General features: G+C 46.0%; 1 protein-coding gene across 5 annotated transcripts in view; it reads right to left on the minus strand.

Annotated features, from left to right (window-relative positions):
- Positions 1-160: 160 nt before the first annotated feature.
- KCTD20 (potassium channel tetramerization domain containing 20) overlaps positions 161-23,790 on the minus strand; it is a 30,496-nt gene continuing 6,866 nt past the window's right edge. The window contains exons 2-9 of one of the 5 annotated variants that reach the window (XM_041422778.1): positions 9,282-9,478; positions 8,968-9,085; positions 8,355-8,634; positions 7,241-7,343; positions 6,606-6,726; positions 5,294-5,491; positions 4,732-4,842; positions 161-3,314 (exon numbers count right to left, since the gene is read on the minus strand). In XM_041422778.1, coding sequence (XP_041278712.1) covers positions 3,022-3,314; positions 4,732-4,842; positions 5,294-5,491; positions 6,606-6,726; positions 7,241-7,343; positions 8,355-8,578 — 1,050 coding nt within the window. In that variant the 5' untranslated portion in view covers positions 8,579-8,634; positions 8,968-9,085; positions 9,282-9,478 and the 3' untranslated portion in view covers positions 161-3,021. Of the gene's footprint in view, positions 3,315-4,731; positions 4,843-5,293; positions 5,492-6,605; positions 6,727-7,240; positions 7,344-8,354; positions 8,635-8,919; positions 9,086-9,281; positions 9,479-18,042; positions 18,065-19,080; positions 19,246-23,790 lie in introns of those variants that run through there. The other 4 variants (XM_041422780.1, XM_041422776.1, XM_041422777.1 and 1 more) reach the window with 4 other exon arrangements.

The following is a 23,790-nucleotide window of genomic DNA, read 5'->3' on the forward strand; positions in this document are numbered from 1 at the left end:
GGGAACACCTCCCTGCAAATCAGGCTCTGATGCCAAACTGCTCCTAAGACTTTGGAATCACAACCCACACGTAATGAAGCAAGGAAACAAAACCGTGTAGCTCTCTATGCCCTGCCTTGTTCTACTCCACATTTAAAACAATCTTAAAAGGAGCCAAAGGTGTCATAATTCATACTTTAATACAGAAAAGAAACCATACATCTGAGCTTCATACACAGCACAGGAGCACTTCAGTACACCTAGAGTAAGACAAAAGTTGACCTTGTACTTGAAGTAGGTGACTGTGAGAGGAGGAAAAGCAAACACTTATAAAATTTGATTCAGTGCTCCAATGGAACTCGCTCTACTAACAAAATATAAAATCCAAAATTATTGATTACTTGGGAAAGCCAGTAAACTACAGTGGGTAAGTAGTAAAAACGGCATGGAAATCATGGGAGTTGGATAATTTGCATTCCATGCTGAAGGTCCAGTTGACTGCACAGGGAGTCACAAACTCTACAGGCACTGACAGCCCATAACTCCCAAGAGGGCCTGGAGCAGTTTAATAAAGTGCCTGAATCCTTCCAGAGGCCAAACTGACCCTGGGCTCAGGGACACACAGGGTGGGATTTGCTTTGGCTGTCAGATCCCAAAAGGTGCTGTTGAGGTGCAATTCCCAGCACCTGATGCCTTGACACAGTCCTGAGGAGGAGCTCTGAACAACACCCACGCTTCAGTCTTTAGAGCAGAACGTGTGGAACCTCCAATTCCAGCTCAGCTGGGTAATACCAACACTCATTTACTTAAACCTGAAATAAACAGACACTGGAAAACATAATCACAGAGCCTGAGGGCCATCACTGCTGGCCACTCAGGGCCTAGGGACAAGTTCCACCACTGCTGGGCTCACCAGTGCTTCTGTTTGTCCTGAGGAACAGCTCATCACCAAGGCAAGGACTGAGCTTGGTCTGGCCCCTGGTGGAGGTTCTTGGTCCATGAGTCTTCCTTTCTCTAGCACACAAACAGCAATTCATCTGGTGCAGCAATGGAGTGTCTGCACATGGCCCCAGCTCTGTGCAGCCACCAAAGGACATTTCTCTCTGCTGAGCCAACGACACACAGGGAGGGGTTTACAAAAGTAGTCAAGAGAAATTTAGGCATCTGTATACCTGGGACTCTTAGGAGGTCCTGAAATGTTCCCATAGGCACTTCTTTTTAGAAGAAATCTATTTGCTGCACTTGGGAAAGAAGCTAAGAATAGAAACACTGAGAGAATGGAACTTGTATCCATACTAATGGAAATGAAAATGTGCCTTGGCAGAGATTTGTTACTTGCAACTAAAAATTTCTGCTTGATCTTGTTATGCTACTTGCACTGAAAACCACAAACACCTTGGCAGCAAGCAGCAGCAAATTTCACTGCTCAATTAACCATGCACTTGGCAGTCAGAAGGAGAACAATAAAAATTTGCTTAATGTCGCAGCCTGGTAAAAAAGGATTAAACTTTCTAGGGCCAGACTGATACTACACCTCAGTTTTGCCAAGTCTGACCAGATAACAACACTCATGCAATGCAGGTTTCAACACCTTTGCCAGAGCAGCACTGACCTGCCCAGCTTTGTGAAGAGCTCTGTCTCCTTCTTGAATGGTTTCAGCTTTTCTTTGCACCAGCACCATGGTTTAAAACTCTGGTTTGGGTACATAGAGCCTTTACACAGGCATCAGAAGGGTTGGCTTTGTGAGGCAGCCCAGTTCTGAGTGCCCTCAGCTCAGCTGGGGCAGTGCAGAACTCGCTGTGTGCCCATCAGGGGTTAAAGCAGCTCCCACAGGGAACTCCCCCAGGGAACTCCGTGCTGCAGGAGCAGGACCAGTGAGGCTCCAATCCACCTGAGCTAAAGCAGCCTGAAGTGTGCCTGCTCTTACAGTCACAGCTTTGCTGGCCCTGAACCCAAACTCCCAGAGCCTTACATAGATCAGGATAAAACACTCAGAGCACCAAAGGAGAGTTGTTCCCAGGTATGTGCATTTTCCTCTTCTTAGGGTTGGTTTACTATTGGTATTTTTTACCTGCCTGACAAAAATGGTTCAGTCAGTTCCAAACTGGGAAGAAAGCAGCTGGCTTTTTAAAGCTGCAGCAGCAGCTCCTTGGAGAGTCTACAGCAATTGTGACTAAGGTTGAGGAGAACAAGGACTTTACTCAGGTAGTAAACTGGGAGTTCCTCCACTGGCTTTATTTGTCTTAGGAGGGGGATGGAGAAGACAACTCAAAGTCTTCAGTATGCACAGTCACCTCTAGAAAGCTTCTTACATCTATTTAGCTATTAACAGATTTATTTTATTGGTAAAATATCAGGTACAGTCTCTTTTGAGTTTTCCATCAGCATGATCTACTCATTTTACTGAACTTAACAGAAAACATTCCTAAAAACAATGATTCCATCTCGTGGAGAAGTACAGATGGGGAATTCCTGTGAATATGCTTCCTATGGAACTGGTTCCTCCTTCCTAGGGCAGCAGTACACCACGCTGGATCCAAAGCCAGGTGGCAGTGCAAACAGATTCCTCCATGCTCAGGGTTTGCTGTCACACTGTGCTACATTTCTGCTGGTTGATATAGAATATCATCTGTCCTGCTTTGATGTTCACTCCTCTGTAACTCACAAAAACAAAGCTGTCCTAATGGTAAAGGAAAGCTTTGTCTTGACAGGCCCAGAATTTCCTCTCTCATGTCACACAAGACGTTTCCACACACTTGTGCTCTTCTTTCAGAAGTTTAGATAAAATATTCAGCACCCACAATCCGGAAGCCTTTGTAGTACAAACAACAAGTCATTTCTTTTTGTCTGAGCAGACGTTGCTTTTGATTGCACAATTAAGACTATGGAGTGTGGCTCTTTATTAACATGCTTGAAATATGACAAGGTAGTAAGAGCATGAACGAGGATAAAGCACCTTGCAGGAGTCTGTGTCCCATCACCTGGGATGAAACTACGACGAGAGGCTCCCACATCCAGCAGGATTCTCCACCCTGAGCCACGCTAATCCGGTAGATCGTTAACAACCATTTGGGAGAAGGGGGCGTTCAGCCTGTCCAGTTCATCCACTTGTGGGGGGTGATGCATGATAACCTCGTGGTCCTCTGAAACATCATCCCCCACGGTGACCAGGTTTGTCAGGGATTTGCTCCGAACGCACTGGAAATCCACGTGGCGGCTCTTGCCCTCCTCCTTCTCCCAGGACATCTGGATGAAGGGCCGCTGCACGTAGTTGTAGATCACCTCGGAGCGGCCACCGGGCCTCCTCTTCACCTTCTCCTTGCACGTGGGATACCCTGGAAACACAGACAGCCACTCAGTTCCACTGCACCTCTCTGACTCACAAAGGGACAACAGGATTCCAGGACACCCAGGTAGGAGCGACTGTGGGGTCAGGGTGGGACACACACAGATCAGCAGACAAATGCTCAGATTCCACATTTAGCATTACTGGCTTGCAAAAGACTGTTCTCTTTTCCCCTGAAAAGGAGTCCTGGCAGGCTGGGCATCCTTCAAGAAGGAAAACTTAAAGCTCCATGAGTAGGTCATCCCATGTGCCAAAAGATGAGCCAGTGAGGATGAGAAGGAAAAAGGGCCAGATAAATCAGGAGGACTATGAGAATGTCATGAGGTTACGTGGGGAGAAAATGAGTCAAGGCTGAACATGAGCCCAGGTGGGCAACAAGGCCATGGGCACCCGGGCTGTAGCAGCCATGGTCTGTCCAGCTGGCCCAGGGCAGTGATTGTCCCCCTGTGCTGAGCACTGCTGAGGCACCTTCAGTACTGTGCTCAATTTTGGGCCCTTCACAAGACAGACACTGAGGGGCTGGAGCATGTCTAGGGAAGGGAATGGAGCTGGGGAAGGGTCTGGAGCCCCAGAGTGGCTGAGGGAGCTGGGAAAGGGGCTCAGCCTAGAGAAAAGGAGGCTCAGGGAGGACCTTGTGACTCTGCACAACTCCCTGACAGGAGGGGGCAGCCTGGAGGGGTTGGGCTCTGCTGCCCGGGAACAGGGACAGGATGAGGGGAAACAGCCTCAAGCTGTGCTGGAGGGGTTTAAATTGGAAATCATGGAAAATTTCTTCACCAGGGTTGTCCAGCTCTGGCACAGGCTGTCCAGGGCAGTGGTGAAATCACTATCCACAGAGGGATTTAAAAGACATGTGGATGTGGCACCTGGGGATGTGGTGGGCTTAGCAGCGCTGGTTTAATGGTTGGACTCAATAACCTCAGAGGCTTTTTCCAAACTAAATGATTCCATGATTCTCTGACAAGAGGGTGCAGCACTGTGTACAGTCAGCCTGCAGGTGCTGCATAGCACCAGCCATTCTGTGAGCAAACATAGCTACTATAAAAAGAAGTCTCCCAGGACAGAGCCCAGCATTCTCTAAGCTCCCTAAGGGAAAGCTTGGATCAGCAGGTGGAGGCATTTGACTGCTGTTTCCTGTTTACTCATTCCTAAGGAGACAAGTCTTTCTCGTACATCTTGTACATGTTATGTACCTTTCACTTTCCTTTAACTTTTAAGCCCCCTGGCCAATTTCAGTGGAACACAGTAGAGGTAAAGGAAAAACACGCCGAGTTTTAACTGGCTTCCTAAAGATAAGTGTAAAACACCAAGTAAACAAGGAAATGCCTGGAGTCCAGCAGAAATCAGTCTGTGCTGACTGTGGAGTCACCTGGAGATGGATTTCCCTTGCTGAAGCAGCACGTTACCTTCGATGCCAATGCGAATGTTCTTCAGGCCCCGTTCCTTCAACACAGCTTTTGCCACGTCCCGGTTCTCAATGTACTTGAAGAATCTGTACAGCTTGGAACTGTAAAGGACTTGAGAAATAAAAAGGGTGATTAGAATCAACAAATAGGAACCTTCTCCCTGTTTCTGGCATGCCCTGCTGTGCCAAAAGCCAGGTGTGGATTCCAAGGATTACTTCAGGTGTCTGTTTTCCTCACTGGGATTAATTGCACTTCCTTTTGGGAGGCAGAGATGCAAATCACAGTCTCGATAGACTGGGTGGTGATGGGAGTGTAAAGCAAAGAATATTGCCTCATTAAGGAGCCTGGAAAAGGCTAAGGGGGAGGCAGAAACAGGAGGAAAAGTGCAGTGAGTGCTGGGAACAGTTCTAACTAGCCAGGCACCCTGCCTCCAGCAGCACCAGCTCATACAGAGCACACAAATCAGGGCTCCACGTGCCAGCACCTCCTGGAGGAAGCCAGTTTGGGAATGTGTCCTTTCCTTATGGCTGGGTGTGTGTGGAACAGAGTGCAGAACCCTTACTTTGTGAATACTCCTCTCCCATGGGAGGTGGATGATCCTCATCCCAGTCCACGGTGTCCTCATCGGTCAGCACGACGATGTGACACTCCCGCTCGCCCTTCCGCGCGCTGTCCACCATGATGGGCAGGATCAGCTCCTCCAGGTAGCTGTCAAACTGCTTGTGAGCCCCGTCATTGGAGAGCTCGTGTAACAGAGCACCTGAGGAGACACACATCACAGCAGCTTTGCTACAGCATGAAAATATCTCAGCTCTGCACTTCCCAGATCCATCCGGAAGCACAGCCAGAGTTCTTCTTCAGACAAAATGCTCAACATATGTTCAGACACATCAACAGCCTCCAGATCCAGAACTGGCAAAGTGCAGAAGTGCAGACTGCATTTCAAATGAGATGCAAATTGCACTGCAGAACCATTCCATTCCCATTAAAAACCCACCATGCTCCAATCAATACAGTGAAACAGTACCAGACTGAATAATTAATTCACTATGATACTTAACTTGAATTTCCAGCAACAACCTCTGCCCTTGAGAGTATATTTTGCTGCCTTCTCTGTGATCACTCACCAGAGAACAGGGCAGGAAATTCCACCCACAGCCTGTGTTATGATACCACACACCCCATTTTGGTAAAGTGCCTTTCACAGACCTGCCTGTGTTAAAAGTACTTCTTTTTGCCAGCATGCCCACCAAAAAGCTGCTCCCAGTCAAATCCCTTCATGACCAGGAAATCTACTGCTCTCCACACATTTGGCATCCTTGGTTCCTGCTCTGCCCATCAGCCTTCATCTTAAATTATTCATGATTCTCTGGTACATTTTGGATAGGGGTTATAATCCTGCTTTTAGCCTTCATTTTGTTGGCAGTAACAGCAAGCTCTGCTCAGCCTCTGTTAGAAAAAGAAACTAAAATGTTTATAATTTGCTTTTGGAGCGCTCTGCCCATCAGCCTTCATCTTAAATTATTCATGACTCTCTGGTACATTTTGGATAGGGGTTATAATCCTGCTTTTAGCCTTCATTTTGTTGGCAGTAACAGCAAGCACTGCTCAGCCTCTGTTAGAAAAGAAACTAAAATGTTTATGATTTGCTTTTGGAGCAAAGTGCCTGTGTTCTGTGTTCTGAAGGATTCGGTCACTTCACTTTGGATTGAAGCAGCCAAAAGGAAGCTGTTTAAATGCATCCTGAGCCCCAGTGAAATCCATGTGTTCACGCTTAAACCAAAGCTCAAGACTAAGAACTGCACTGAATCAGGATCAGAGTGCTCAACGTCCTGCAGATGATCTCCTAAGAGCCGATTTTTCTCCATACTTACTTAAATCTTGACATTTGATTGTGTTGAAATCAAAGTTTATGCAGAGGTAATCACATGTGTCTCGAAGGTCTGGGATGGAAATCCCATCAGGGCAGTTAATGATTCCGGTTTTGTAATAATCCTGTGAATAAAAGGACATTTTTTGGAAAGAAAAATTATTAATATCTTGGACTATGGTAATTCCTAATTTGTTCTTTATTTTGTTTGCTAATAGTGGAGAGATACTGAAACTATTTATAGCTCTGTGTACAGTAAAACAGCCCTGCTTGTTCGAGAATCTACATCTTTTTGCAGATCCTCTAGGGTCTGATAAATGATGAGCTCCAGTTAAAACTTTTCCATGGCACAGGGTTTCATAATATCATAATAAGCAGTATGTATTTATATGCAACCACAAGGTCAGGGTACAGCTCAGGAATTACAACAGCAGGACACAGAAAAGGTAAAAGGCAACACAAGCAAATATCTGAAATGTGGACTTATACCAAAGCTATGTTTTTTCTTTAGAAATCACAATGCAAAATGTAAAACGAGAATGTTCCAGGGAGTGCAGCTGCCTGGAGATGACTCAGCTGTGCACATGTGACAGACAGATAGTTTGTTTCTTTTCTCCCCACCTGCAGAGCTGCCCTTACCAGCACGGTGCGGAACACGGCGGAGCTGATCCCTTCTGCGATCTCGTACTCGCCCTTCTCGTTTGGCCGGGTGAAATTGTATTCTCTGCCTGGCCCAAACATTCTGAAAGAGGTAAGGAACAGTGGAAGTGCACAAGAACATTGAAATGCATTTATTCCAGAGACAAACAGGTGCACTGGGGTTAAAAAATTCTGTCCTGTAAGGGCGAGGAGTGCCTGGCAGAGGCTGCCCAGAGAAGTGGTGGTTGCCCCAGCCCTGGAAGTGTCCAAGGCCAGGCTGGGTGGGCTTGGAGTAACCCGGGCTAGTGGAAGGTCCCCGCCCATGGCAGGGGGTGAAATGAACTGAGCTTCAAGGTCCCTTGCAGCTGAGGCCATTCCATGATTCTGTGATGAAGCCCAGCAGGGACACAGATACAGTAACTTAAACCTCCTTCAATCCTTCCTTAGTAAAAAAGGACAAGAGCTGGCTCAGGGAGGCCTCTGTTGCTATGGCTACTGCACTCCAAGGAACAAGCCAAAGGAACAGATCATTCAGTCCCGGGGCAGAAAATCTCCTGGCAATAAAGCCCTTGCACTGACCTATACCAGATAACTCCACATGACTTTAGATGTCTTGTTTTACACAATAACCCATGCAAGGGTCAGTGACCCAACAGAACCCTTTGGCCAGAGAGGTGGAAGTGCTGGCAATACAGCACACGAGGATTTCCTGGTGCAGCAACAGGCTCCAACCTCTCAGTAGGAGCTGAGTAACTTCTCTTTTGGGAGAGTATCAAGAGGCGGCAGAAGGAAGGGACGGAGCATTATCATATCCCCCATTCAGGAGGAAGGTTATCAGCTGCAGACAGATGTACAGCTGACACACCAGGCAAACACTTGGGGAGAAGGAAAAGGAGACCACCTTTGGCTAAAAGTGTGCATTTTTTGATGGACACGGACCAAAGGGAGACTTATCCAGAGAACCACCAACTCTCCATCTGGTCAGGTCTTCCGGGCCCCACTCACAGCCAAATTCTGGCTGAGGCCACCACGTATACGAATGAGATCACAAAACAAACATTACATGTTTATTCCATTAAAAAAATTTAACATTGTCTTGAGGTAAGTGACCCACCTTCCCAGCATGGTGTCAGGGTGAGCAGTGAAGATCTGGGGATTCACTGCAAAGCGGGTGCCATCCACCACCAGGGTCACTTTCTCTGGAGCTACTGTCTGGGAACTGCTGCTTGAAGACAATGCACAGCATCCATGGCGTTCCTGGGTATTAAAATATTCCAGCTGTCTCTTATTTCCATCTGGGATATGGCAGCTGTGAGGTTCTTCAGGAGCAGACAGCATGCTACAGATCTGGGGATTTACTGGGCAAGTGTTGTGTCGGCATTCAGAATCCAAACCTGAGGGACACAAACAAACATTGTGAGGGGAAGAGAGAATTTATTGAAAAACATCATTTCATAGTAACACTTCCTACTGAAATGAGAAAACTGAGTCATGCAATAATTAAGGATGCCATAACTGTCAGGGTGATGTTATATGACATAAAACTAGGCTGTTATTGGACCGAACCAGCAGCTGGATGTTTTGGTGAGCCATGGTGCTTAATGTTCCTTGTTAAAGCAAGATGGATTCAGTTGAAAAGGGCAGGAGCACAAGAATTAACCAAGGCCAGACATACAGACCCAGTCTGCTGGCAGGACTCCCACAAGAAGCTGAGCAGCAGCACACACCTCACCAGAGTGGTGTAAGGCAGCAGTGCCCAGTGCCAGTCCGTGGTGGGCACACAGGACTGTCCAGATGCCTGCAGTGAATCTGTTCAGGGCCAGCTCCAGGCTGGCCAGGGCACTCCTGTGGGATGGTTTTGCCAAGATACTGAATTCTGCTGTGAACTCCTGACCTTTGGAGCAGCCTGGCACAGGCAGGGCACATACTGCCCAGTGCAAACTGCCCTGTGATACTGGAACATTTTCCAAAACATTACACCCCTTACAGCCCAAAAAACAGTCTCCCTCAAAGATTACAAGGTTGAGGGCATTATCCTTACCCTCAGTCCTGGGAACTGCAGGGCTGTGACTTCCTAACACCACAGAACTTTCTTCTGACTCATGGGCTGCTACAGCTCTGTTTTCCACAGGACAATTGGACTCCAGATTCCTCAACCAGTCTGTGCCCCCAGCACAGTTCCCATTCATGCTGGGCCTCCGTGCTGTGAGGAGTTGGTGGCGTTTCCTAAGAGAAGAGCTGGAGAGAGAAGCCAGGTTGTTAGTTTTGGAAGAAACTCCCCAGCAATGAAGTTCAACTCTCTCTGTATCTGGTACTACAAACAAGGTCCCCCAGGCTCAAAAGGCATTTCTTCAGGTATTTAACTGTGTTTCAGAGGCTTATGGTGCTAGTTAAGCCCCTACCCCCACCTGGGAAGAGGGGAAAAATAGATTTTAAAGTCATCAGGGGTCTATTAAATCTATTTAATCTATAGACCTTCACTTTTTAAAAGCTAAGTCTAAAGCCACCAATGTATTTAAATCACATGTGTGCTCCTGCAAATACTTTCCTGGCAACTCCTCCAGACCTCTACAGCCCTTTAAAAGTGTTTATATTCCTGACTCTCAGTCCTGGCCAAATGAGCTCTATAACATGGTAACAGCCTGAAATACAACATTTTCCCAGTTAACAGCTCAGGCATTGCCTCTTAACCACTCTGAGGTTTGACCAAGAGGTTCCCTGCTCCCAGTCATTGCTTGGTTTTGGTTCTTTCTTCCTGATTTATGCCATGCTGTCACACAGTGCTCCCCCCAGTATTTAACCCCCTACAGTCCCACAACAAACACTTGGGCGGTGCAGAGCAGCCATGGCAGGAGCAGCCCCACACAGGCTGCTTTAACCACTGCCACTCACATCTGGAATGCTCTTCCAGCATATGCAGCTGGAAGCTTCCTTTTTTTTCCAAGTCAAACTCCTTCCTCCTATCTTTAAGACCCGCTTCACTCCTTTGTATCTCCTTACAGGTCACATCTCTTTGCTGTCTCTTTCCCTCATTCTCTCTGGCATTTGTTTTGCTCTGGACAAGAACCAGCTCTCCTTTCTTGGCTTCAAGTGTTTTCCTTTCACCCTCTCAAACATAAAACACCAATTTCCTCATGAATGAATTTTTCCAATTTCCCCCCTGCAGAACAATTGTCCTGTATCTTTCCCTTGGCTGAATGATGACTGCAGGGCCTGCGGGTGCCATCTCTGACACCTGGCAGAGACAAAGCAGATAAAACACAGCACTAATAAAACAGCAAAATGCCAAGGCAGAGTTGCTGAGTTTTCTGGCCATCACCTGCTGAGGTTGAAGGCCTTAATGAGCAGTTCAGTACTGGGTTTCAAACTCATTGTTACTGGCAGTCTGAATTAAGCATTTTATTCCTAATGAGAATTTTTAAAATGAGTAACAATTCATTCCTTTTGTGCTGTAAACCCAACTCTAAGTTGCTGGCATTATTATATCTGTATATTTTTAGAAAATCTGCTGCTTACACATCATGTGTGATGGTCATCCAAAGGAAGATTTTTGGCAATAACAAAACCATTTCTTTTTTTAAAGGCTCTGGCTGGCAGCACAGTGACACAAAGAACCCCCAAGGACCATCTCAGTCCCAGCAACCTGAACAGCACCCAGAGCACTGCCTTGCCCTCTGCTCTCACCAGAATACCCAGTGTGGGAAAACACCCTCTCCCCACACCTTCAGGCTGCTTTCCTGTCCTGGCTGTCTGAACCCTGGAGAAACCCCTCAGCAGTCCCACCAGGAACCCCTGTGAATGCTGCCTTGTACCTGGGAATAGACTCATGGAATATCTTGAGTTGGAGAACATCAGCATAATGCTCACCTCCCTGCTGCTTGCAGGACCACCCACAACTGAACTGGGTGACCAAGCAGCCTCCAGGGAGGATCATGGACTATCCTGAGCTGGAAGGGACCCACAGGGATCACTGCAGCTCCTGGCCCTGCACAGACAGCCCAACAATCCCACCCTGTCCCAGGAGCTCTGGCAGCTTTGGGGCTGTGCCCATTCCCTGGGGAAGCCTGGTCAGTGCCTCAGCACCCTCTGGGGAAGAACCTTTCCTTAAGTGGGATGGATGTGGTCACATGTGAACAAATCTTTTACCTGATCAAAAGTAACACAAACTCCATGTGAACAACCTGAGCAACCCTCTGCCCTCTTCTCCTGTGTGCCAGAGCAGCAAAGGGGCAGTACAATGTCAGCACTGCCAGGCACTGGGACACAGGGGTGTGGAGGGAAATCTAAATAGGAAAACCCACATACTCTAAAACACCCTTGAGGGGAAAAAAGCCCACCCCTACCCTTTCCTCCCCAAAAGCCTTTAAATCAACTCCAGAACTGACAATGTCCAGTGGAACAAAAAGTCAACTAGTCCCCTGTTTCACAGCACTGTAATTATTGTGAGGAAATGGAATTTTTCAAGATGCAAATGTTTTAAGTATTTATACAACTAATAATGTGATTTCAAACACATTCACTGAATTATTATATTGTATGGTTTGACCCTGAGATTAGCTCAGCTGGCTGGAGCATGATGCTGATAACACCAAGGTTGTACATTCAATCCCTGCATGGGCCATTCACTGAAGAGTTGGACTTAATGGTCCTTGTGGGTCCCTTTTAACTTAGAACATCCTGCAATCTGTAATCTGAACCACAATGCTTTAAAATTTGGTACTGCACTGAAAGCCAAAACCTATTTTTTAAAGTGCAGATTGATTTACTTAGGGAGAAGTATTTTGAGATAGGGAAAAGAATACCCTTGTTGAGCAGATATATAACCATAACCCTAAGGGAAAGTCCTTAAAGGGAGTCATTCTGGAGACTGCTGGCTGTCAGGAGGAACCCCAGAATGCTCTGGGTTGGAAGGGCCTTAAAGCATCTCAAGGGATACCTGCCACTAGCCCAGGCTGCTCAGAGGAACAGACACCACACTGGGTTGTGCTCAGGAACTCTTTTCCCCCAGCACTAACATTCCTGCACTGAAACAATATCCCTGACAAAGCTGATGCTACCACACTTGCCAGGGAACAGGATTTGCTCTGTGAGCTGACAAGAACTCCATTAAGAAAACAAGATAAGCATAAAATTTACTTCTTGGGCCTCTTTCTTCCAGCAGTGCTGAATTGCTGCAGCTCTGCCAAAACCTCCCCTTGAGGTGCCAGAACAATCTCTTGATTATTTAATGCATTGCTCAGCAGAGAGGAGAAATTAGGCAGGAAATCAGATCAATAAGTAGAGTATATGAAGGCAAAGAGCAGAGTTATTCAGGGACACTTAGACTCCATAACTTCCCCAGAGCTCTGCCTCACAAGCCCCATTTAAGTGATGTCAAATAGCACGAAACTCCAACAGAAAGAATTTCATAAGAACCAAACTGGGTTGGGCAAATGTTGAAATCTTTGTTCATCACCTCAAGCTCTGAACTAAATGCAGAGACCCTGCACATCCTTCAGCAGAGTCCTTAACTACAGCAGCTCAGAAATTATTTACAGAACTATCACCAGTTATGCAAGAACTACAATACACCAATTTTCCTTTGTCATTCCCTCCCTTCTGCTGCTTAATCTGCTAAACAGGATTGTCAGGGAAAAAATGTTCCAGCTGCTTGACATCTTTCTCCTCCTTCTTTTCTGTTTCCTTCAACAAAGTTGAGCACCAGCAAAACCTGCTGAAAACAGCTGCCCTTTGCAACGTGGTGGCTCTCCCAAGCATAAGATCTGACTTTCCCCTTTCCTGGAAGTGGAACATCCAGTCCTGCTGATCATCCCACCCAGCTCAGGCTGATGGCATTTCCCCGTCTCCTGGCACGCCAAAATCCTGCATGTCGTGTGTCAGCAGAATTGAGAGAAATGAGTAAAGATCTTTTGGCACATCTGGCTGGTACAATAAATCCCCAAACTGGTCATTTAATGTGACAAATATATTACAAACACACCCTGAACCCAGTGGGGAAACAAGTACATAAAGACTTCAAGGCCAAACTCCTGCCTGACCAGCTTACAAATGTCCCGGTTTCCTTTCATGCCCAGGATCAAGGAGAACTACCCGTGGTGAGAATGAATGCCTATAAATAATAATTAGCACCATTCAGCTTCAAAGCTTTTTACAAATATTAACTGCTCATTGCTCCTAAGAGCCCTGGGAAGCACTGCAGGGAAGTGTTTTATGAGAGAAAACAGGGACACAGAGGCAGAGACCTAATCCTCAGGCTCAGAGCAGCAGCCCCACTGCCTACTCAGGTGTTACTGACTCGGAGCACGTTCACTGCTCAGCTCCCTGCCCTGCTCCAGCAGCTCCTCCGTGCTAGCAGGACAAACACTGCCAGGTCACCACCCTCCTCAGAGGGCTCCTTCCATGCACGTTTCCACCCTCTGGGAAGTGTAAATTGGCTGGTACCACAGGATGGCTCAGGAGCAGTGAACAGGCACCCTGATGTCTTTCCTCACCTCTCTGTGATTTGTTTGCTTGCTCAGATCCTGAAGGAGCAGGTAAGGACCAGTCCACAGAGGAGCTGAAGCCTCACGGGTGGATTGTGGGAGCTGGGCACTCAGGAGCAGCAAAAGCCCCATGTCATATTCAGCACTAAAGATCAGAGAAAGAGCTCCTCCAGCCACAGAAAGGCTGGGATTTTAATTTTTTTTAAATTGAATCAGTATCAGAATCAAAAAACAAAATTCCCATCTGGCTCTGGCCGTACATGGAGCATGTGGGCCACTCCTTCCTCTGGAACACAACAATGTCAAGAATGAGCTGTGCAACTGCACAAACATCTCTGATCTCCAGACCCTGTGCTGGTCCCACTGAAATCATCTTCCCTACTCGAACTTGTCTAGAGCCTTGTCTTTTGTTGAGGGAAAAACATGGAAGTCACATTTAAGTTGTTTTTAATCACGAAATGGAAACACTTTAATTTTGCAATGCACCATTGGTACAAACAATTCATGCTGCAAACGTTTTGCAGAGATAAAGAGGCTGATCCCTGTTCTTTGCAATCCTTAAGGAAGTGTTCTGGAATGTAAAGAGGCTGTGACATCTTCAGTACATTATCCTTCCCCACCCTAAGGGATCTAAAGCACATCCAAAGCCACTGCCCAATGCAGCTCTCACCCCAAAACTGGAAGAGCTGAATGGCTCCACTTGCACAGAGCACCATGAACGAGGTGATGTGTGCCATGAAAAGAAACTCACATACTGCAACGTGGCCAGCAGAAAAATCCCATTTAGATACAGCACATTTATTAAGCAAGAGAAAACAAAAGCATCAGTACAAATGTGCTGGTTTCTACTTTTTATTTATTGTATTGCATAAATACAATATTTTATTATAAAGATATACTCACTGGATTTTTAAAAAGAGCCATTATAGAGTATTTTAGGTATGAAGAACTTCACAGAAACTTCAAAGAAAAAAAAATCATAAAAAGCCTAGCTGCCAAAATCCATTGAGGAGTAAAGCCCTGACAGCTCATACAGGGTCTCACTGCCACATGGCATGGCAAGAGAGAAGGTGTAAGAGAGTAAGAATAGTAGAAACGAGTGGCTTTACTTCACCATTTGGTTTGCAAACGGTGAGGAAGCACCAGCAATGAGTGAATCAGCTGGTGAACAATCCTCCCCTCTTCCTAAACCACAGCCTAACCATCACGACAGAAATAAAACTCCAAACAACTCATTTTTAAGGTGACAACACTCCTTTAAGTCTACAAAAACATTGCCATGTACAATTATTCTCAGAAATATGAGCAAGCAGGAAACATGCACACACAGGGTGTGCCTGACCCAATTCCACAGCCCCGCTCTGAGAACAAGATGGATTTCTAATGGAACTGCACGTCTTTCCACACTGGCTAAAGCCTGGCTTTAATTTGTGTCCTGGTTTAACCCCAGATGGCAACTGAGCCCCCAACAGCCACGTGCTCACTGCTCCCTGGTGGGATGGGGAGAGAAATGGAAGAGTAACTCCTGGGTTAAGGGCCAGACATTTTAATAGGAAAAGGAAAAGAGAAGGTTGTGTGGAGACCTCACAGCACCTTCCAGGATCTGAAGGGGCTCCAAGGAAGCCAGAGAGGAATTGCTCGTAATGAACTGGAGTGACAGGACACAGGGAATGGCTTCCCAGTGTCAGAGGGCAGGGATAGATGGATATTGGGAAGGAATTGTCCCCTGAGAGGGTGGGCAGGCCCTGGCACAGGGTGCCCAGAGCAGCTGGGGCTGCCCCTGGATCCCTGGGAGTGTCCAAGGCCAGGCTGGACAGAACTTGGAGCAGCCTGGGACAGTGAAGGTGTCCCTGCCATGGCAGGGGGTGGAATATGATGAATTTTAAGGTTCCTTCTATCCCAAGCCAGTCTGGCATTCTATGACTCTATAAAAGCTGTGCATGCAAGCAAAGCAAAAAAGGAATTTAGTCCCTGCTTTCCATGGGCAGGAAGGTGCTCAGCCATGCCCAGGAGAGCAGGGCTCCATCACCTGGGAAGAAAACCACTACCACTCCTAACATCCCCCCCTGCCCCTTCTTCCCCCAGCTCTGTATGCTGAGCACGATGCCATGAGGAGTGGAATATCCATCCCTGGGTCTGCTGGCCTGGCTGTGTCCCCCAGCTCCTCTGCACCTCCACCCCACTGGTGGGTGGAGAGCAAAAAAGGCCTTGGTTCTGTGAGAGCCCTGCTCAGCAATAACTAAAACACCCCTGTGTTATCAACCTCTTTTTTCCAGCAAAAATCCAAACCACAGCCCCCTATAAGCTACTAGGATGAAAACTAACTTGATATCATTCTTAAAAGATCTCTTTAGAATATTCCAAAAGTTTCTTCAAACATAAAAGCAGAGAAACAAATTAGCAATGATTGGCTTTCTACTTTGGAGAGAAAAGGGCACTCTCATGGGTTTAAGATAAATAAGGAGTGTTTCCTGTACATAAGGATTAGGGGAATCACTGTAAGGTATAAACCATAGCAGGGAATTCAGCACAGAGATAATGGAACTCCCCTGGGCTGGGTAACACTGGGAAGTAAAAAAGCAGCCATCAAATTTGATCTGAAAAATTCTAATATTGGCAAGTAGGCAGCAATCCAACTTCTAATTTTCAAAATAACTATTTGCTTCTGATCATTAGATGAAGACTTTCCCAGATAAAGAGAAAAATCAAATGATTCTGCCTGTCAGCCCAGTCCACCTGCAATAAAACTCCCCAGTGGCAGGGAGGCATTCCAGAGGGCTGTGCAGAGTGACAGGAACTCATCCAGTAGAAAGAAAGGCAAAACATGAAACATTCTCCTCTATCAAAAAATTACACCAGACCTGATGGCTCATTCTGTAACGAAGAAGATCTTAAAACCCCACCAGTGCCACAGGCAGGGACCTTCCACTGTCCCAGGCTGCTCCCAGCCCCATCCAGCCTGGCCTTGGACACTTCCAGGGATCCAGGGGCAGCCACAGCTGCTCTGAGCACCCTGTGCCAGGGCCTGCCCACCCTCACAGGGAACAATTCCTTCCCAATATCCCATCTATCCCTGCTCTCTGACAGAGGGAAGCCCTTCCCTGTGTCCTGTCACTCCAGGCTCGTGTCCCAAGCCCCTCTCCAGCTCTCTTGGTCCCTTTAGGCACTGGAAGGGGGTCTAAGGTCACCCTGAGCCTTCTCCTGTCCAGGCTGGACATCCCCAGCTCTCCCAGCCTGGCTCCTCAGGTCTCTCCCAACCAGGGAAATCAGCACTTCCAGGCTGAGCCCCAAGCAGTGCTCCGTGCACCTGAACCAAGGGAGATGCTCAGGGCAAGGTGAGACTTGGCAGGGTTTCCACTCCCTGGCACCTGTAGATACCCCTGGAGCACTGGAGAACAACATGGTCCAGGCATTCACCTGGATGTACCAGAGAGAAAAACATCTAATGCAGCCTTCACATGCTGCTCACAAACCTCCTACTGATCCTCATTTCATTTTCCCAACACAAACACAAACAGACAATAAAAGCTGATTTATAGGTTGAACCAGCCCAGGCACATGACAAAAAGCTTTCCCCTTGTTATGAAATAACTCTATCAATATACAGAGGATTCATTTTCCACCTGGCTTCAAATGATAGATGGAAAATAATGTCCAGCAGGCATGATGCAATGCAGGACAGCCCGAAAAAGTTGGCAAGAGACAGCAAGGAGGCTGATGAACTGCTTGATTGTTTCTCCCATTCTGTGCATAGTGCTACACTGTTAGCAAAGTTTACTGACTTACTCATTTACTTGAGGCTCAACAAAAATCCACTGTTTCTACAAATGCAATTCAAAACTACAGTTGGCAATATGTGTTTAAGGGTTTAACACTGCACTTGCACACCTTGATTTAAGACCCAGGGTCACCAGGTCCCTCTGTCACCAGCAGTGCTCAGTTTATGCCTCATCAGTGCCCCACTCACAGCAGCTTTTCTTTTGCCAATTTACAATCACCAAGACTGAAACGTGCAGAAAAATAATGGACATTTATTAACTGGATGTAACCTATTACAGACTTTCCCAAAATAGGAAGGTCACACCATGACAGCCTCACCAACAGAAGAGATGAAATGCATCCAGCAATGTTCCACCACGGAAGCAAAATTCCTCACCACATCAACAACCTACTGCTTTTTTATTTCCCTCCCTCTGAGGCCCAAGGTATTCATGCTAGAGAGCAAACCCAAATGAACTGTACAGGGTATTTCCACACAATCATGGAATAAAAACAGTCACCTGAAAAATTAATAGTTGATCCTCACAAAGAGCTTCTTACCCCTATGGCAATGGCAGCTTTTCCAGTGCTATCTGATTAAATTCAGCACTTTTATTAAAGCTGGCAATGCCCATACAGAGTACAAACCTCCTTCCTTGGCAGAAGGTTGGACTGTGCAGACCTGATGGGAAAAAAAACTGTGGCAAAAGATGAGCTGTTGCAAATATAAGCAGGATAATTTTACCTAGAGACAGGAAAAACAAATGTTCCCTGCTAAAACAAACAATACTGAGCTAAATAAAGTTTTAAGGCAGGTGACACCTGTAAGTTACACTTTCTCTTCAACTGTATTAAATTAAGCTACAAATACTTAGCTGAAAGCCTGCAACAGGAGTGAGTGCAGCAGACAACAGAGTCTGGCTGTGTTCTCTGCTCTACCATTTGCTGCAAAAGTATTTATAAAGATTTCAGAAATTCCCACACACTTCAGCAAAGCATAAAAAACCAAGAGCTGCCTTATCCCTTGGACATCCCTTTTATTTCTCAGCTTTTGTTCTTAGGCAGTTAAATCCAACTTTGTTCCAAATTCCCACTGCTTCAATTCCTGCATTTGTATTACGAGAAGTCCAGTTTTTCAATTCTAAACCGCAGCAAACGGCATCAGGACAAGAGTATTTCAGAGGGAGTTCTAACAGAGACTCTGTCTTCTCATTTGTATTATGAGAAGTCCAGTTTTTCAATTCTAAACCGCAGCAAACAGCATAAGGATAAGAGTATTTCTGAGGGAGTTCTAACAGAGAATCTGTCTTCTCATTTGTATTATGAGAAGTCCAGTTTTTCAATTCTAAACTGCAGCAAACGGCATCAGGACAAGAGTATTTCAGAGGGAGTTCTAAAAGAGAATCTGTCTTATTTATATTACGAGAAGTCCAGTTTTTCAATTCTAAACCGCAGCAAACAGCATCAGGACAAGAGTATTTCTGAGGGAGTTCTAACACAGAATCCACCTGCAACCACCAGAAGTTCTGAGCAGAAGTGATCAGCCACATTCCCTGGTGAGCTCTGGAGCAAACCCTGTGCCCAGCACCCGTCACTTACTGCCGGCTCATCCGCGCTGGGGGCTCCCTGCAGCCGGAGCCCGAGCTCCTCCCGAGCTCCTCCCGAGCCGAGGGCAGCCCCAGGCCCAGCCGAGCGCCGCAGTTTAAACCCGGGAGCAGCGCCGGTCACTCCCCCAAAGCCCGGGCGGCTGATTCATGGAAATATTTCAGGTTAAAAGTCCCTCCAGCTCCGATTCGTGGAAAGTTTGAATGTAATCTGTGTGGTAACAGCTTAAAGTCTCCTGTTTTCAGTAAAAGCCTCCCGAAAATCTCTCCAAATTCTTCATTCAGACTGTTTTTGCAGGAATTGTGTGGTAGAGAAGGCTCCATTTTATTAAACCTTTGATGCCATTTGGTAAAAACCCTCCTGCCACACATCCCTTGGACGGCAGAGAGGAATTAGCCAGCAGAATTTTTGGTTATGTACATGAGCATGGACACGTGGATTCACAAGCCCAGGAGCCCCAGGACTTGGGCCCAAACAAATGCACAGTAACTGAGGATAAAAAGAGTTATTTTGGCACATCAGTGCATTGCTGAAGAGCCTCAGTAAGAACCACCACTGTCCCTCAGTGCTCCTGTGCCACGGCCAAGGCAATGCATGTCTGTCACCTGGAAATGTTCCCCTCTGTCAGCTCAAATATTAAATCAATCCATTCTATCTCTTACTGCTTTCCCCTGACATACAGCTGGGTTGCTCAGAGACTGCTCCAAACACAATTTCACAAAACAACAGAATTAAATATATCACACATCATCAATAATATGTAATTTTTAATGCAAAGAGAGTCTAAACAGGCAGGAAACTATTTTCCTCCTGACTCATGCCAATGATATGCCAAGCACATGTGTCCTGGCAAGTCTGAATAAAAGATGCCTTTAGAGAGCTCTTAATTAAAAACAAACCAAGCAATACAACATAGAAAAAAAAATCCAAGTCACTAATTTACCAACCTTTTTATGCCAAAACTTGTTATTACCTTTGGTTTGGGGGCAAGATTTTATTTCTTTAATGCCCAACTCTCTCATCTGAACAGATACAGGTGCAATAGGCTGGAGGAATTTGCCAGCAAGAATGTCACCAAGAGGTGTTGTCACACACCAGCTGGGGCTGGTGGCATCATCAAAAGAAAGAGATCTATATATTTTTATATATAATTTACATAATTTGTGTATGTATATTTATAAATTAGCTTTTATAATAACCCTATTTGTTTTTAGGACAGCAACTGTCCACTGTGGATCTCTCAAGATGAGCACTGCTGTATTATCAGTGTGTTCTGAACTACACAAGTTTTAATTAATGTAAGTAAAAATTAAAAATTCAGCACAGACAATACCCTAAACCAAAATTCCTCTCATCATTTACATTTTTGCTTGCTACAAGAAGTTATCTGCCATTTCACCCACAGCAAAAAGCACCTCCTGGTTTGCACTCTTGTTTTAGAAAGGCTGCGAGCAGCTCAGAACTCCGCCTTCCTTCCCTGGAAGGGATCCCAAGCAGTAACTGCTCGCTCATTCCCAGCTCATCTGCCACAACTCCGACTGCCGTTCATTTCTAACCAATTACACGGCAGCAGCGCGGAAAACTAACAATAGGTGGCACATTTTTGAAAGTTGGATGCAAGTCACAGGAGCTTTCAAAATAATAACAGTGAAAAAACTCAAAGCAAACCCAAGAAACAAACGCAGGGAGGCTGCAACGGCGGACAATTAAATTTGCAAGGAAATATTGCCAGGTTGAGGAGGTTCAGACTCCAGCCCGGCAGCAGTTTGTGCCAGTGCGGAAGGGCAGAAGCAGGACTGGCACTCAGGTGTCCCCAGCACTGGGAATCTTGCCCCCAGCACTGGGAATCTTGCCCCCAGCACTGGGAATCTTGCCCCCAGCGGGGGCTGGCTCGGGTGGCCCCGGGTCCCTGCCAGGGGCACTGTCTGCATGCCCACGGGCGCTGCCCTATCTCACCACGGCAGGTGCTGCAGGCTGCTGAGGATAAAGCCACAGCCGAATTTTCCTGTGCAAGGGCAGAGATGCTCCTCAGAGCTGAGGCACAAAAGGAACGTTATCGGTGTTGTCCTTAGAAAGAACAGAGTTCTCCAAATCAGACACATGGTTTAATTCTCATTAAGATACAGACAATAAGAAAAAGCAAAACAAACATAAGGCTCCTTTCACGGTGCAGCTGCATTAGTAACTGCAAGTAATACTGAGTAATCCGAAACCAAAATAAACACAGGAGTTTTATTTAGCACAATTACAGCTCTTTGGAAAACACCTCCTGATTTATTTTGAGGCAGGCAAGAGCAGGGGGTACAATTTCATCTAGGTGAGGCCAACCATTAGCACTCTGCCAGTTCATGTCAGCAGAGAACCTGATACCTTATTTTCAAGAACTGAAAAACAGTTCATGATTTCAAACCAGCCAAGGTTTACAAGGGGACATTGGCAAGACACCTCTTGCTTTGTTTACATGCCTGGATAAATATTTTACATGTCAAGCATAGTTATAACACTTTCTAAGAATACTCCATTACATTCTTTCTTCTATGACTAATAATTCTTCCACAAAAATATTTGGCTAGTGCAGCCTTACAGCAAAATTAGCCAGGAACTGGAGCTATATTTTGAGGGAGTAAGAAAAAAGGGAAATACCACAAAAATATGAAATTGAAAAAGCAGAGAAGATGCCTATTTCAACACACATAATGAGGTGTTTGTGCTGATAGAAGGTGTCCATTTGGGTACTGGATAAGGTCACTCTTGAGAGGGGAAAGCTCTAAAATTGAAGTGTATTCCAGAACAGGCCTCTCTGGCTTGTTTTTACCCTGACAAGAGAGAACCCAGCCATATTCTAGCCAAAACTGTAGCTGGTTTTGTGTCTATCTCAAAGATAACATGCAAAAGAAATTCCAGGAATTTTAAAAAGTTACTTATTTCAAGGAAATGGTCTTCAAAGCCTGTCCTTGTGAGGGACATTCACTCTTCTTCTGAATAATAATCCAAGAGACTCTCAAATTAATTAGCGTCTTTCAGCAGCAGAGCTTATGTGTGATTTTAATAAATCCTTAACAAGAAGATAGGTTTCCCTGCAGAGCCTGCTAATTAAAGGGTCTATAAATGTGCCAAAAGCAGCTCCCTCTAACCTGAGGATTCCAACTCAGTCCTGACCAGAGGTGACCACACTGTGAGCTCTTAACATGGCCTGCATGAAATGAGGTGGCTTTTGTCAGCCTGGCTGAAGACACAAGACATCAATCACCTCTTGCTGCTGAACATGGAGCACCTCTCCCTTAAGCACAAGTCCCAGCAGGGGAACATTTCCTCCAGCCCTGTGTGCAGGACAAGGCCTGGGCAGCACGAGGGGCTGGAATGCTCCTTGCCAGGGTCCAGCTGCTCCAGAAGTAAAGCCTTTAAGGCTCATGGCTCTCAGTCTGGTTCACAGGAGGTTTTGTTTTGAGTTGTTATTTTTACTTCAGCTGCGACAGCCTTCTAATTAAAGATAGCACTAAGTGTCTGCAGTACACAGGGTGAGAAGCTAGAGAACACTATTTTCTGCACTAAGAATTATTTCATCTCTCAGAAATGCAATCATTCTACTCTCTAAGTGGTGAAGTGGCATTTCCTATAGCTGTTCATAACACCTTTAAAATGCTCTTGGAATGACTTAACTGCACAAAGTCAAGACACACAGAGATGTCACAGCCATGGCATATTAACCAATTTTCTGAAAACAACTGATTTTCAAAACCAACTTTAAAAAAGAGGGACCCATGATCTTAGCAAAGAACATTTTGTAATAGGGACATATGACAGACAGGATATCAGTTAAATATAGCACAGTGCTAATGCACAAAGCTCCCTACAGCTTTATAATTATCAATAAACAAACCCAGTTTCCCACCTGCTCAGCCAGCACAAGGTAACAGAAATCATTAGACTGCTTTCACTCCAGTATCTTGTGCAGAGCATCCCCAGCTGACCTACTCTAACCCCAGCTGTTTATCACCCCTTGGGCCTGACAGCAAAACTGCACGTCAACACAGCCCCTTGCATCAAATAAACTCATTCTGGTCTTTCTGAGAGCCACCTTGCTCAGCCCTGCGAGGGGACTTCCACCCCCAGGACAGCAGGAGCAGTGACAGAGCTGTCACAGCGCCCTTGCCACCCCACCCAGCACATCTCAGCACAGCCTCACCCCGGGCCTGAGCTGGGACAGGGGCAGAGATGCTCCAGCCCCATTACTGGATGTGAAACAGGAGAGAATGCTGGGAATGAGGAAGCTCCTCTGCCACGTGCCCAAGAAATGCTCATGATCAATACTGTTCTCCATTAGTGCAGCATCCCAATCGATGGATTGGACCGCACTCAAAGGGAGCTCTGCAATCGCTCAGAGATCAGCAGCACTTAGAATGAAAGCTAAAACCTGCCTCTCCCTAGAGACTCAAACATTAGCTAATTTACACATGCTTAGGATGGATCTCAGCAAAGCCTGGATATGGGCAAAACCTTATGGCCTTCAGATGCTTTATGTTAAAGCTGAACCACTCCTCAAATATACCTGAATGACCTGATTTGCACATGACTGAATAATCTTATGATTTTTAATATTTGTAACTTGGTCAGTTACAGTCTGAAAGGAAAAATAAAAGTTAGATACTATAGAAAAAGGCCAGGTTGTGCTCATATGTATGAAACTCCATGGATTTAAGAAAT

Source organism: Onychostruthus taczanowskii, unplaced genomic scaffold (assembly GCF_017590055.1).
Source record: "Onychostruthus taczanowskii isolate IOZ18803 unplaced genomic scaffold, ASM1759005v1 scaffold74, whole genome shotgun sequence".
Lineage (NCBI taxonomy): Eukaryota > Metazoa > Chordata > Aves > Passeriformes > Passeridae > Onychostruthus > Onychostruthus taczanowskii.